This window comes from Protopterus annectens, chromosome 13.part0 (genome assembly GCF_019279795.1).
Source record: "Protopterus annectens isolate FY-2018-M chromosome 13.part0, PAN1.0, whole genome shotgun sequence".
Classification (NCBI taxonomy): Eukaryota; Metazoa; Chordata; order Ceratodontiformes; family Protopteridae; genus Protopterus; species Protopterus annectens.
This window is the reverse complement of record NC_056747.1, coordinates 1,328,509,955-1,328,526,566: the sequence shown is the minus strand read 5'-3', so window position 1 is coordinate 1,328,526,566 and position 16,612 is coordinate 1,328,509,955. Positions and strand designations below refer to the sequence as shown.

Genomic DNA, 16,612 nt, shown 5'->3' with positions numbered 1-16,612 from the left:
TACCCATCCATACACACAAGCACTACAACCTGTTAGTTAAGCTGACAGGACTACGCAAGAAAATTTGTTGCAAGGACTAAGTACTGTAAAATTGTTCCCAACTTTATCCTCGCAGCTGAAAAGGGATACAGGTAAAACAATGAAGAAAACAGTAGCAGCCTCGACTCTGCACAGCATCATACAAGCACACTGTCAAGGACAACATGATAACAGGACATGAATTTGTAAATCAAGACCAGGTGACACTGAAGGCACAGACTCGGGGGGGGGGGGGTCAACAGTGCCTCCATTCCATATTCACTTTAAAATTAAGTAAAACAACTCCAACAAGGGAAGGGGTCATTTAAAAACTATTCACATGTGACAGTCGGAAAACTAGAGCATGCTGGTTTACCAAAAATAATAATCCTTAAAGTAGAATAATGCAAAGCCAAAGCTACAGACGTTGGTTACAGTCTATTCATTAATGCAGTGTCAACAATGCAAACTGTACTTAGAGTTCATAATGCCTAAAACTGAAAGCTCAAGTATGAAAATCTGCTGCCAGCGGGAGGCAGAGGAAAATCCTTTTACCTAAGCACTACAGATTTGATTTATAATCCACTTCAATGAATGGAAGTCAAGATATGTACAGACTACATTATGTACTTGAATTTTTCTTTACAAACTAGACTTTGTACTCGAATTTCCCTCTCAATTACATTTCTATTTCTTCTGGTTCTGGACAAAACTTGTCCAGCCTTTATCCATTCACTTTTCATGCTAACAAATAAAACAAAGAAGAATATAAAAGTCTTCACCCATGCAAAACAATTAAATAATTACAAAATTTAGTAACAACTGATCACAGCCAGCTTCAAAGATGGAAGGAAATCACTCAGACTAGTGTTTTTAAAAAATGTCAATAACAAATCTGTTCAAAAGTAATAATTTTTCAATTAAAACTGTTTTGACCTCTGTAACAATTATACCACAGTGACGTACGCTAGCTGGGATGCAGCGGTCTGTTTCACTTGCTCTGCTCTCTGTTTCAAACCTTGCTTCGATAAAGAGGACATTCTTGCATCTCCCTCTGGTGGCACATATGCGTCAAAAATTCCAGCTACAAAAAGGGGGAAAAAATGTAAGATATCTCTGGAGTGTACTAGCGGCAGCACAAGATGAACCTGACTTGAACAGAACTTTCTGAAACAAAGCTCAAAGATACTAAAACAGAAGTAATCACTTTAGCTCAGTACTAAACAGGCACAACAGCTCAGTACATATAAGCAAATTTTCTGTAAAGCAGACAAAATATGACCACTTCAATATGGCAGCATTCAAAATAGGGTTCATGACCGGCCAGACATTCAGATAACAGTTCATCGATGGACACGAAGCACCCTGTAGCAAGAAGTGTCACGTCAAACACTGAAACTGAATGCCCTCCTACAGTGACAGCACTGCCAACGTTTTAAACAGTCCTGAATCTGGACATTTACACAACTTGTATGTGACATTTGCAGTACCATACTCAACAGTGTACAGCATCCATGATTGTGCACTGCCAAACCACCCTGATCACCTTTAAAACCACCACCACGCAGGAAGCAAATTCCAGATCATGACAAGCCTGAACAGCTACACTCCAGACACTATCGTGATGTCATGAAAGGTGGCTACATCTTGCAGGACTCAGCAGATTGACATACTGTCCCTTGCTGCTGGCTTACTAACATGGGATTTCAGTACACAAAAATTATACAACACAAGGGATGTACGCTAGTAAAGGTTGGAAAGAAACGCTCTGGGAGGAAGGGATTGAAGCTGAAGCTGCAGAAAACAGTAAACTTGGAATAAAGGGAGACCTGTAGATCACACTGACAATAGGAATCACATCATAACCTTCACTGGTGTATAGAGGTCTCACTCTCAGGAGTAAAAAAGTACAGTTGTGTACACTTACCATAAATGTAGATGTTCGAGTGTATTCACTGTTGCAGTCATTACATTTGGGTAATCCTGCTGGCAGGTTGCCCTCAGTCGGCCTGAATTCTAAATTCCTGGTTTCTGCGTCGGCTGCTGTCGCCCCTTCCCTGATGTCAGGTCGTCAGGGGTATAAAAGATGCGGCCGATGCCATTTTCTTTAGTTTTTCTTGCACCAGATGTCAGGTGCCCCCTAAAAGGGTAGCCAAAATTTAATTTATATATATATATATATATATATATATATATATATATATATATATAAACATGCACCAATATAAACTTTACCTTCCTCTACAAGCAAATACACCACATAGGTTGTATGAATCAAAGAAGGAAAGATAGGTTCCATCAGAAGAAAGGGGGATGGTGGGTGGGTAACCTGGACTGAAACAGTGAATACACTCAAGCATCTACATTTATGGTAAGTGTACACAACTGTACTATGTTCTTCGTGTTTCACTGTTGCAGTCATTACATTTGGGTAGAGTCCCAAAGCTATGGTTGGGAGGCTGGAGCTAAACAGCGTTAGGAGCGGCTATGAGGCCCTGCAGAACTGCAGTGGCAAAGCCTGCCCTGGATTTAGAGTACAGTGATAGTGCTTTGTAAAGGTGTGCACTGAACTCCAAGAAGCAGCCTCTAAAATGTCCTTGGTTGGTACTTCCCTGAAAAAGGCTGCTGAAGTGGCTGCAGCTCTGGTTGAATGTGGCCTAATGTCCTTTGTCACTAGCTTGCCATAGTGTAAGTAGCAGAAACGAATGCAGTGGCCTATCCACTTTGAAATAGTCTGCTTTGAGATGGCCTTTCCTTGTGATCCTGCAGCATATGCCACTAGTAATTGCTCTGTCTTTCTGAAAACTTTGGTTCTGTCCAAGTAGAATCTAAGCTGTCTGTGTACGTCCAAAGACTGCAGAATTCTCTCCCCCTTGTTCTATGGATTTGGATAAAAAGTTGGCAGATGAATAGTTTGGTTAAGAGCCACACTGGACACTACCTTAGGCATAAATGTTGTGTTTGTCCTCAGGGAGACCCTGCAAAGGTTCCACAGCCATGAGTGCCTGTAGCTCTGAAACTCGTCTTGCAGACGTTATTGCTAGGAGCACAGCTGTTTTCCAAGATAAAAACTTTATATCACCAGTAGTGGCTGGCTCAAAAGGAGGTTGGGTGAGTTTTTCCAAGACATAGTGGAGGTCCCATGCAGGCATTGGTGATCTCCTTGGAGGCCTTAAATTTTTGGCTCCTCTGAGGTACTGCTTTAATAAGGGATGAGAAAAGATTGGTGGCTCTGTATTGTAATGAGCCAAAATGGCAGAGGCATGAATTTTAATAGATAAAAAAGATAGGCCTTTGTCCAGCATCTCAGTTAAATATTGCAAAATCTGAGGAATATTTGGCACAGCTGTATCAGTTCCTTGTGCCTGGTTCCAAGCACAGAATATCTTCCATTTTCCAGCATAAGATTTTCTAGTACTAGGCTTTCTGGCTTCCAAAATGACATCCATCACAGCTTTACTGAGAGGTGTGTTTTGTATGACTACATTATCCGCCATGCTGCCAGGTTTAAAGTCCTGAGTTGGCTGTGCAGGATCTGATTGTTTTGCTGGGACAGTAGATGAGGTATTTGAGGTAAGGCCCAAGCTGGGCATTGAGACAAGTTCCTTAGTATTGGATACCAGTACTGGCCGGGCCAGTCTGGGGCAATCAGTATCATCTTTGGTTTCTCCTGTCTGACTTTTAGGAGTACCTTGGGGAGGAGAGGCAGTGGGGGAAAGGCATATACTGATAGAGCGTCCACTTTCCATGCTTGTATGTGATAAATCCTTGTGCAGAATCTTTTTAGTTGGTAGTTGTGAGGGGAGGTGAATAGATCTATGTCCGGGCATCCCCATTTCCTTGTTATCATGCTGAAAACTTGTGGATCCAGCTGCCACTCGTGGGGATCCATGAGGTTTCTGCTTAGTTCGTCTGCCAGAGTATTTTTCCTTCCTGGCAGGAATTGTGCCTGCAGATGTACTTGGTAAGTCAATGCTATGTCCCACAAAGTCATGGCTAGTCGGCAAATGGGGTAAGAGTGTGTGCCCCCCTGCTTGTTTATATACCACATGACCGTGGTGTTGTCTGTCTTTATCAGTAGTTGTCCCGGATGAAGTAGGTCCCTGAAGGCTGTCAGCGCATTTTGAACAGCTAGCATCTCCTTTTGATTGATATGTAGATGCGTTTGGTTTGAGATCCATGTGCCCTGAATGCATCTTCCTGCCATGTGGGCCCCCCAGGCATAATCTGATGCATCTAGTGTCTGCCTGGCTGGGGGTAATGTGAATGGCTGTCCCTTGTTTTGGTGACAAGCCTTTGCCCACCATCGAAACTCTTGTTGCAGGCAGGGAATGAGAGTAATCATAGTTTCCAGGCTGTGTCAATGTTGAGTCCAAACACTTTTTAGGTACCATTGAAGTTTCCTCATATGCAGTCTTGCATATGGAATTAGTAGGATGCAGGATGCCATGAATCCCAAAGCCTGCAGAATTTTTCTTGCAGATAACTGGGCCTTTGTTGCCAACATTTTGAAATAGGTAGTCAGTTGCCTTTGTTTGTCTGGCGTGAGATAAGCCATCTTGGCAGTTGTATTTAAGCTTGCACCCAGGAATATTATCTCTTGAGAGGGTACTAGTTTTGATTTATTTTCATTGACTGTGTACCCTAGGTATGTTAAGAAGCCTTTTCACAAACGCCAGATGTTGCAGAAGAATTTCCTTGTTCTCTGCTTGAATTAGACAGTCGTCCAAGTAAGGATATATTTGTATTCCTCTGTCTGCAGAATGCAATTACTGGTGCTAGGCACTTTGTCAAGGGCCTGGGTGCAGTAGATAAGCCAAAGGGCAGTGCAGAGAATTGGTAATGCATCGAGCCAGCCTTGAATCTGAGGTATCTTCTGCATATTTGTCTGACTGAGACATGCAGGTATGCCTCTTTTAGGTCTAAAGTCACAAGCCAAGCGTTCTTGCCCAGCATGGGCAGAAGCTGCTGCAAAGTCAACATCTTGAATGTTGGTATATCCAGGAATGTGTTCAGAATAGATAGGTCCAGTATTGGCCTCCAGGCCTTGTCCTTTCTGGGTACCAAGAACAGTCGAGTAAAATCCTTGTCTCTGCTCTTGCTCTGGTACTTGTTGAATGGCCCCCATGTCCATGAGGGATGAGACTTGTTTTTGTGCCTCTACCCATTGATTTTTTGGCAGATCTGGACAGCCATTTGCCGTTGGCAGGGTATGGAAATGGAACTTGTAGCATTGTGACACGATATTTAGAACCCACTTGTCCTGGGTTATGATGTGCCAATTTTGAGAAAAAAGTGCTAATTTTCCTCCTAAGGGTGCTGCCAGGAGATAAGTGCTTGGTGCAGGCAGGGGGAAGTCATTGGGACTATTTCCTGTATGGTTGTGATTTGTCTTCTCCAACTTTGGAGGTAGAAGCACCCCATTGCTTTGACCTGTATGAACCTTGCGCCTGGGACCTGCCTCTAGGGTGTCTGGGTCTGCACCTTTGAGGTCTGTCTGACACAGGAAAGGACCAATTCTTTGTTGGTCAGTTTCTACTAAACCTAGGTGGATGTACTTGTAAAAAATCTTTGACAGTTTGCATAGATTTAGCTTTGTCTTCCATTTTCTTTAACACCTCTTCTGCCTTAAACACCAAACAAAGTATCATGCTGTAAAGGTGCATCTAATAATTTAACTTTGACATGATCAGGCAGATTTTGTTCCTTTAACCAAGCATGCCTCCTAATTACAGAACCTGTAACTGCGGCCCTGCAGGAGGCCTCCAAAGAATCAAAACCACATTGCAAAGTATGCTTTCCAACTTGTTCAGCTGCATGCAATAAATCCTGCATTTCCTTGTTTTCTGCACATTCAGAGTTTAACAACATTTTCTGTTTAAGCAATGCCATGACATGTTGCTGATATTTGAGCATATGAAACTGACAGTTTAAGGCCCTTACAGCTAAGGTAGCAGATGTGTAAACCTTTTTTCCCCATTTATCCAGTGCCCTAGAATCTGTCAGAGGAGGTAGTTTTTTTTGCAGTGGAAGCCTTAACTCCTTTTAGTTTCTGGGTCTGCAGCATGGTTTTTAAAAAGGAATTTATGAGAGTCAGGAACCCTGTAATATCTGTCAGGCTTAACTGGAGCTGGAGGTAAGGAGTCAGGGGTAAGATTAGACTCTGAAAACACATCTACAATGTCTAACACAAGTGGAATGGCTAGTGGCCTGTGTTGGGGTAGTAGGAGGAAATCCCTGAGCCTCTTTTTAGATTCTGAAAAATCTTGGCTCTCCCAGTGGAAATGCTCCCTCATAGTATGCAAGGTTTCCCCAAAAGAATAGTCCTCTGGAGGAGAAGCTGAAGGTATAGATTCTTCAGCATCAGAATCCTCATGGGGGGGGGGGGGGGGGGAGAATATTCATGATCAGAAGCGGAATCAGAAGAAATGGAAACCTGATCTGAAGATTCATAGTCAAGTCTCCTGCCTAGGCCTCTTATCAGGAGGGGGATGGGAACCCCTGATCAAGGTAATCAAGTCTTCGGCCATTTTGAGCATCTGTTTTTTGGGCATAGAGGCCTGACCACATGGCTCTTGAGTTTGTTTCTTTGCTTTAGAAGGTGCTTTAGTCTTTGCCTTTGAAGCTGAAGTCGGTTTAATGTAAAGATGTTTAGGTCTGAATACACCCTCAGAAGTCGGTGCCTGCTCAGCGGCTCCGGACCCATCTGAAGGAATAGTATCCGAGGCTCCAATACCTTGAGTTTCACAGCGGCATGGCCGACTCCAAGTGGGAGTCGGTAGCGGCCTGCGACTCTAAAGTAGCGGGCGTCAGGGGCTGTGAAAGTGCCTCACTGAGAACCGGCGACTGGCTTAGGAGAAGCTTTGTCATCGGTTTTGGGCCTCTGTTGTCCATCTCTCTCCTTTTCTTTGCGTTTTTTGTGAACTCCGGTAGTCGGATGGCTATCCGACGACATTTCTGGATAATTAAACCGGCGTCCAAAATAGTTTAAAGCAAAATCATACCGACGCTTAATAGTGCGTTGGTTAAATCTAGCACAAAACCGACAACCAGAAACGTTGTGATCAGGGCCTAGGCAAGGAATACAGTAAGAATGAAAATCCTTATGAGGTATTTGCTTTCCACAAGAAATACAATTATTTACTTTTTCTGACATCAGTCTGGAGCAAGAAAAAAGTTTCCCCAATGGGGTACTTAGCTTTATTGAGGACTTCGGATCTGAAACTCGAACACGAAATCTCAGGAGTTGGCCGACCGGCACTTGCAAACTGCTTCTGCTTTGGGCACCGCGCGGCAAGAAAGACTAAAGAAAATGGTGTCGGCTGCATCATTTATACCCCTGACGACCTGACGTCAGGGAAGAGGCGACAGCAGCCGACGCAGGACCCAGGACTTTGGAATTCAGGCCGACTGAGGGCAACCTGCCAGCAGGATTACCCAAATGTAATGACTGCAACAGTGAAACACGAAGAACATCTGATATGAAAAATAACAGTGAACACTTAAAGATGCAACACTGCCAATGGCACACCTTTACTACAACACCTTAGCTGCACTTATAACCAAAGAACAAATTATGCTCAATGCCTTACTTGCATATATACATACATACATACATACATACATGTGTACAAACATTTTAAGCACGGGCATTAATGCCCTTCTAGCTTGCCATTATACCAAAATACTTGCTCCCATAATAAGTGTCCAGGTTTTTCTTAAAATATGTAAACCAGTACTTTAATGTAATTTAATAGTCTGTTCTATGCAGCAGCTACTCTCTCAGAGAACTACACTTCTCACTCCTACAGAATCTCCCACATAGATTGTCTGATGATACTCTACTACTTTTTGGTAACCCCAAACATTCCCAGAGGTAGTGGTCTCTAAATGCCCTATATACCTGGATAAGTTCTCCTATTAAATAGGCAGAACTCCGAGAGAGAGGCTTGGTGGTGTGGAACCATCTCAGGAGAAATAACAGCACATTTAAAAGTAATCATTTGGGAGCAACTGAACATCAAATAGTATGATTCATGGCAAAAAACCACACGGTCAAGCAAAATGTGGGGCTACCAGAGATGACAAAGTAGAAACCTGCATCAGAAAAACCTTAGTGAGCAATGAGATGGAACGAACACAGGAATGTATTAAAAATGGTGACACGGGATGAACATAGGGACACAGTAAAACTGCTTGTCAAAGTCCTAACTTAGGCTAATTTATCTAACTTGCCAAGGTGGCCTTATAAAATATATTCTGTAACGAGTCGGACAGATCAAGAGAATGAAGTAAAGAGCTTCTCTACGCAACGATAAGCCACAGTGTTTCACTCCTCCACACTCCCTACCAAATTCCCAAATGTTAAAATGGATTATTTGCTTTCCTTAGTCTCAGTACTTCTAAAAACACAGACTGGTTGAATGTTTATTTTTATTTATTTTACATTTGTTGACCGGGCTAGTCCAACTGGATACATGTCCTTTTTCAGTGGAGGCCCGAGGAGAAAAGCTCCAAGTACACAACACATTTAATATCACAAGTTTGATTGATTTACAGTACAATAATATATCACAATACATTATGAAAAATAAGATTGGTACATAGCACAATGGGAATTAATTATATTCAAATGATAGGAAGGAAAATAGTAGAGAGGAGGTAGGGAAATTAAGGATAGAAGAGACATCATTCAGGATAAGACAAGACTTGTAAGGATAGTTAGGTAGGTGGGTTAGGTTGTGAAGCTAAAGAGTAAAAGGACAGTGAGTAAAGCAGTTCTAAGAAATAGGTTTTAAATTGAAAGTATGAAGGAAAACAGGGTAGTACATAGGAAAAGCAAGAGAGGAGAGATTAGTCAGGGTTATTACAAGAACATAACCAGTGGTTGGAGAGGAAATGTTTAAGGTTAGATTTGAATAGAGGAGAGATGTAATAGCTGTGAGGTCAGTAGGTAAGTGGTTCCATATTTTCCCAACAAAGTTAGAAAAGAGAGTCTCCTGCAGAGTTATAAGAGAAAGATGTTTGCATCTGCATTTTATTAGTATTTAGGTTGGAATATGGTGTTATGAGTGTGAGAGTTGGGGTGTTATTGGGTTGATGAAGGACTTTATGGGCAATAATAAGTTGGTTGAATTGTAAAAGGTGAGGTAACTCTAGCCAACCTAGTTGTTTAAGGTTCTGACAGTGATGTGTCCTATATGGTGAGTTAGTGGCAAACCTGGCGATGTTGTTATATGATTTGGCTAGTTTCTTAAGATTGTTTTGAGACAAGTTGGTGTAAATGGGGGAGGCATATAATAGGGTAGAGATTAAGTGAGTTCTTGAAATTGTAGTTCTGGCTAGTGGAGTAAGAAATTGTTTGATTCTGTACAGGGATCCTAGTTTTTTGTTAGTAGATTGTATTGCAGTGTGTATGTGAGTGTTGAATTTTAATTGGTTATCTATTGTGATACCAAGAAGTTTGGTGGTAGTTTCAGGAAATATAATGGTACCATTATTAGATTTCAAGGTAAACTGAAGAGGTGGAGATGAGTGTGAGGGTGTAAAGAGTAATAATTTGTTTTTTTTTGGGTTGAGGAGAAGAGAATGGTTTAAGAACCATTTTCTATAGTTGTGAATGATTTTTGTGAGAGAAAGAAGTTCAGTTTGGGAAGACGCTGAACAAATGATTGTGGAGTCGTCAGCATATTGTATGCAGGTGGAGAAGGAACAGAGATGTAGATCATTGATAAAAATGGAGAATAGTAGTGGACCTAAGATGAGAGCTGTGTGGGACTCAGGGATGTAGGAAGAAGTTCAGAAAGATTATTCTGCCACAGTACAGCGTTATCCAGGTAGGATGTAAACCAGTTCAGGGCAGAATTATCAAAGAGTGCTGATGACAGGGAATTATTGTTGCGATTTTTGTTGATACAGTTGGTAAAGGAAAGAAGGGCAGTGGTAGTACTGTGGAAAGGAAAGCCATGCTGACAGTTGGATAAGAGATTATGGTGGATAAGGTGGGAAATTAATTGTTTATGGATACATTTTTCCATAATTTTAGCCAGTGGAGATAGTAGAGCTATGGGACGGTAGTTTGAGTAATCAGCAGAATCACCTCCTTTGTGAATGGGAATAATATGTGAGATTTTCCAGATAGATGGAATAGTACTTTCTTTAATTGTTCTATTAATAAGTATAGAGATGGGGTAGGCAATAGCTGTGGCACCTAGTTGGAGGTATTCCCCTGGTAGATTGTCAGCTGAGGGGGTAGAAGGTTTAAGTTTTTGAAGTAAGTAGGCAAACACCTACTTCATCTTTCCCCCCTAGAGGGGTCATAAATCTAGGGAGTCTCTTGTGACCGACAGCTCTTTTACTTTGTCATTCAGAGATGCATTATTTTCTTAACATTTCATTTCCCATCCTTTAGACTACTACCGCCAATATTACACAAGCTACAAAAGGCCGACTAAATCCTGAATGCAACATTTCCTATTCCCAAAGTATATTTTTCGCCCTACAAAATAATCTCTATACTTTCACATATAAATAAGCCATAACTCTGCAGCTAACCTTTTGTAACTTATCTATGCTATTCAGTTTCCACAGTCCAGAGCATGCTGGGTATGGACAAACTCTCCCAGTAACTTCTTTAAGCATTCATACCCATGGCTCATTAACTTTTGATGGGCAAACACCTACTTCATCTTTCCCCCTTAGAGGGGTCATAAATCTAGGGAGTCTCTTGTGACCGACAGCTCTTTTACTTTGTCATTCAGAGATGTATTATTTTCTTAACACTGGGGCATGAACCCTCAAAGGTTTTTCTGGGACTTACAAATCTACTACTGAGTAGTATCAGACAGCAGAGCAGATGAGGCTGGAAAGTGAAGATAAAACAAAAAATATGAAAAAGTAAATAAGGAACGTCTTTACAACAAATGAATTCCTAGCTCTACAATACTGTAAAAAAGGGGTTCATGACAAGAGGTCTAACACATACCAAAGAACACAACAGAGAAGTGCATCACCAGAATAATACATTACTGGGCACTCTGTCTACACAATATGAAACTAAGCAGTAATTCAGAGTGCTGTCATTCCACATTAATCACTAGAACAGACAAAAGGAGGGGGTTTGGTCACTATAAATGTAATCATCTGTGAGGGTAGAGATTTTTGAGTGATAAAGAAATCCCACCTAAAAAACTGAATAAAGTCAGTATGGCCACCCCCACCAGGGAATGATGTGGTAGAATAAAACAAAAAAAGAATGACTTACAGTGCTGCAAGGACATTAGTACTGCATAAAACATTAAGGTAAGAAAGATTTCCCAGTTGTGACTGCAGCAAACCTTTTAAGATTTCAACTCATTCTCAGTGAAGACATCCTTATCTCCCAGAGGACGTTAGTTTGGAATATCTAAAAAAATAGGCTTCAGAACTTTATTTCACTGCTCCATAAATTTACATCCACTTTCCCAGGTTACCCAGAGACACTTACACTCTGCTGTCATACAGCGTAGCTGCTCCCTGAAGATATAGGCACTCCCTTCCATGTCGGCTACAGACAATTACAGTCTGGGCTGTTGTACAGCAAACCTGCTCCCCAATGACTTAGTCACTCTCCTGCCACGTTACCTGGGGACAAATACAATCAGCTGTCATTCAATGAGGCTGTTCCTCAAAGTTGTCTCAAGGTTAGCCGCTCTCCCTCAAGCTATCTACAGTCGACCACAGCCATCTGTTGCACAATAAAGCTGCTCCCTGCAGGTGTAAGCACTTCCACATGCTACCTAGAGTGCTACAAATCGGCTGTCATGCAGTGAAGTTGCTCTCACACATCTCAAGTTTAAGTACTTCCCTCCACACTACCTACAGACAACTACAGTCTGCTGTCATGCAGTAAGGCTGCTCCCTAGAGATGGATCCATTTAAAGGCAAACCTTGTGTAAAATGGACTGTTTACAGCAAAATGAAAATGCTGACCATACACAGCAATTAATAAGCCCATCTTGCACATTTGCACTTAGGATTGGAAAATTTCAGCAATGAACAGCCCGTTTGTTTTACAGTGGTATCCCTTTCAGTCATTCGTCCTTGCTTTAAGGAAGACAGGGGTAATCTAGAAGGCTTGAGTCAGGTCTGGTTATCCTATGTGTGACCCAGAGGGTGACAGGACTAATATCCTATCTAAGATCCAGAGGGTGACAGGACTAACAGGAAACAGAGTACAAAAGGATTAGTCCACATAAAATTACTTTAGTTTGCAGATCTTGGAGACTCTCTCTCTCTCGGATACCCTTTCCCTATGGCAGGAATACAGACGTCTTGTTAAACTTTCAATTAGTTTATTTAGTTAAGTAGATAGATGGACGAGTGCGTTTGTTCTGAAGTAGGTAGATGTATGAGTGTTCTTGTTCTAAGGCAGGCAGATGGATTAGTGTTGTTGTTCTAATGAGTAGGCTGAATGATGAGTGTTCTTGCTCTAACGTGCAGGTAGATGGACAAGTGTTCTTGTTCTAATGTAAGTTAGAACAAGAACACTGATCCATCTACCTATTTAACTGAATAAATTACTTAAAACGTTCAACAAGGTGTCTTTATTCCTTCCACAGGGAGCACATCAGAGAGAGAGAGAGAGAGTCTCTTAGATCTGCTAACTAAAAAGTGATTTAAGTAAAAGACAAACAGAAAGAACAAGCTCTTGAGACCTCTTCAGGATCTGCGCAGTGCTAGAAATGTTAAATTAACATTTATTTGCCATCTGTTAAAAAATAGGCAGTATTAAAATAAGTAGGGTTAACCACCCCGAGGAAAGAACATTGGCTTTAGGTGATGGTCACTACTGATGCAACATCTTAAGTCCATGTACAAAATGGGGAAAGGTGGTTAATGCTGATGAAGTTCTGTAATATTACCAAAAGACAGGGATTTAGAAATTTATGGCATGCGGTGAGAGAAACCAATGACACAATTCAAAGGATGCACAGTATACACACATATGAAGAGTAATTGGGCCATTCATCCATCCACAGTCCCTTTTTCCCATTTTTGCACAGGGGGTCAGGGAGTCACTTCAACAGTGACAATCATCTTCTAAAATAACATATAATTTTGTATTTCCTGCAATTTTAACATGCCATGAAAAGCAAGTTAAATATTACTGAGCAGAATTCAATGAAAAAGCAGGTTTGTAGAAAACAAATGAAGATTCCCATGCAAAATGTAACACTTACAATGGTGACTGTAACAATATACGTATTTCTATCTTTCGGCTTCTTCCCAGTTAAGGATCGCCACAGCGGATCACCTGTCCGCTCATGATTGGCAGTGGAGTTTTATGGTGTCGAGTTGCCAGCCCAGCGCCCAACCTTCCACAGAAGGCACACACACACGCACTCATGCCTAGGGCCAATTTAGAGTGTACAATCCACTTACAGCATGTCTTTGGGATGTGGGAGGAAACCGGAGCACCCGGAGGAAACCCACACAACCACAAGGAAGACATGCAGACTCTGCACAGAAGGCACCCCAGCTGAACCTCTTGCTGTGAGGGGGCAACGCTAACCACTGCACCAATATATGTATTTCTATAATTACATAAACAGTGCAAAAATAAGCAATTCAAAAATAGCTGTATAGTATCAGCAGGAACAGATAATAATCAGAAATTTCCCACAGACACATGTAGTCTTAGCCTAAGCTACTGTATTTTTATTTAATGGATGAATTTCGCAAATAATGCTTGTATTTCTGCAACTAAACACATGCTCAGATCTGAACGAATACAGGAGTGCTGCGATTAATTTTTCTTAACTTTCATAACATTTTAATACCTCAGTAAAATAGCACGACATGTACACCTTCATGTATTTATTACTGCTTGGTGTAACTCATTCTAAGCCTTTTAGTTTAAGCACTTGGGCTTCAGACCAGTTGTTTTACATTAAGAAGGTTTGTGGTCTGCACTGTAGTGGCAGAACAGGTAGCCTACATCCTTCTAAGTTGGGAACTGCTGATTGAGGGCTCAGTGTCTGTTATTCTAAAAGTGTATTAGTTCTGGTTTAAGCACTTGGGCTTCAGGCCAGTTATTTTACATTAAGAGGGTTCGTGGTCTGCACTCTTGTGGGAGGAGAGGCTGGACTCTGCCCTTCTGAGCTGGGAATTTCTGGTTAAAGGCTTATAGTGCCTGCATATTTGAACTGCTTATTACTGAAATTGGTACACCTTGTTTGCTGTAGCATAGACTAGATCCAGGCCTGCTGAATCCTAGCTTTGTTTGTATAACTTGAGCACTAATCCAGGCATTCTTTAAAGTACTCAATTGTATTTATTACTGCTTGGTAGTAACTTGATTAAAGTGTAGCTATCATTCTAAGTCTTTTGGATTAAGCACTTGGGCTTCAGACCAGTTGTTTTTACATTAGGAAGGTTTGTGGCCTGCACTGTGGTGGCAGCACAGGTAGCTTACATCCTTCTAAGTTGGGAACTGCTGATTGAGGGCTCAGTGTCTGTTATTCTAAAAGTGTATTCGTTCTGGTTTAAGCACTTGGGCTTCAGGCCAGTTATTTTACATTAAGAGGGTTCGTGGTCTGCACTCTTGTGGGAGGACAGGCTGGACTCTGCCCTTCTGAGCTGGGAATTTCTGGTTAAAGGCTTATAGTGCCTGCATATTTGAACTGTTTCTTACTGAAATTGATACACCTTGTTTGCTGTAGCATAGACTAGATCCAGGCCTGCTGAATCTAGCTTTGTTTGTATGCTTGTTTGCTTGTTATTTCCCTGAAACGCTAATTCCACCTAAAACGCGGCTTTTCAGCGCTTCTGTGGATCCCTAGTGATATCTGCATTGCTTACTGTACTTATTTCCTTGTTTCACTTGAAAAAAAGTTACTGTTTGTCGTTTTTGCATTTAAGTTACCTGTAACACAGTCGCAGGCTACACACTCAGTGTGCTAGCCTCCTCTGTGTATTTAAAGTAATTTAAGCTCTGCATTTCTGTTTCTGAAAAAAAAATCCTTGTTTTCCCGCCTTTCTGAACTAGTCTAGTCCAGTTTTCAGGCTTTGCTGAATCCAGGACTGTGGTAAAGGTTCCTGTGTTGCCCATATTATACTTGGATAGTTAGGTGGCTGTTCACACTGAGTGAGAGGGAACTCTGAGCAGCCTATCTGTTCTGAGCAGCCTATCTGTCCCTCTAGGAGTGGTCCCAGCCCAGCAACTTGTAGCTCATTGGCCATTTTGGGCTAATTTTTATCCTTTTTGATCTCCCTGGTATAAAAACTGCTTAGCGCGGTTTTGCGCACCGCGCAGCGCTGTTTAGCTGCGGTTAAACTATTCCAGGCTCCACGAAGTCGGCACTTCAGTTTTTCCCTTGAAACTTGAAACACTTCAACCCAGCACTAGGAATAAGGCAATTTAAGACCAGCACTTACTAAAACTCACTAAAACTAGCACTAGCTTACAGCTTGCACTTCAGCCCTATACTCACGAAGTATAAGGCTCTTTACTCATCCAATCAGCAATAAAGTCCCAACCATCTATTCAGGCATGTTCAAGGGACAGCTTCAGGTGTGCTCTCTGGTCCAGCTAGTGAAACTGGGCATCCAGAGGCAATGTTACAATTGCCTCATGTACACAGACAACCCCCTCCTCCTCCTCCCAACCAACACAAACATATGTGAGAGATGCAGCTACACAGCCAAACTGGAGGCCAAGCTTTCTCAACCCACGACTGGATCAACCAGTCACAAGGAGAAGGGCAACACTAGCACCACATTACCAGACTCACATAGACCAGCCATAGCTGCACCAGAAAACAACTCTCAGAAACACGCAAAAACATACTCGGAGGCTCTAAATAAGAACCTGCCTAAACAACAGAGACCTCCCAAGCATACACCCAAGCAACCCCCACCCCACAACAGAAACCAGGTAACACATATGTCACAACGTCAGTGTGCCAAGGAAAAACAGTTCCTAAGGCTAAATAACACACTAGTAATTGGTGATTCTATCATCAGGCACACAGACGTCCCACTCACTAGACTAAACAAGGAGAAGGTTACCGTAAGCTGCCTGTCGGGTGCCAGAATCTGCCACATAACACATGCACTCAAGTCACTCTACGAAAGTACAAATATGACTCTGTCATTGTACATGTTGGTGTAAATGACCTGAGACGTACCTCCCTGGACTACATGAAAAGAGACATGGAAGAGCTCTCTGACCATGTAGCCCAGGCTGGTATGACTGACTCTGAGTAGCATCCTGCCCTCACCCAAAATGATGCCAGCATACGAAGAAAAAATGATCAGTTTCAACAATTGGTTAAACTACTGGTGTCATTCAAAGGGGATCCAGTACTTGTCAGCCTGGGACGACATGCTTGACAAGCCACGTTGCTTCGCCAGAGACAGCTTGCACCTGTCGCCCCTGGGCTTTCGAATACTGGCAAGACTCTTGCCGCCCCAATACTGCCTTTTTTAGGCAAGGCTCAAAAGACAAACCCGCCTCTATAAGCAACAATAATAAACAAAAAACTGAGGGTAATGCTGCTCAACGCCAGAAGTCTACACCTCAAAATGCACGCACTCAAGGCTCTCCTTAGTA

The 16,612-nt window shown here is 42.0% G+C and overlaps 1 protein-coding gene across 1 annotated transcript in view; it reads right to left on the bottom strand.

Annotated features, from left to right (window-relative positions):
- The window catches only part of MRPL45 (mitochondrial ribosomal protein L45), a 435,766-nt gene that overhangs the window by 317,554 nt on the left and 101,600 nt on the right, over nucleotides 1-16,612 (bottom strand). Inside the window, exon 3 of the mRNA XM_044055353.1 lies at nucleotides 985-1,102. Within this exon, the coding sequence (XP_043911288.1) occupies nucleotides 985-1,102 (118 nt within the window). The remainder of the gene's footprint in view (nucleotides 1-984; nucleotides 1,103-16,612) is intronic.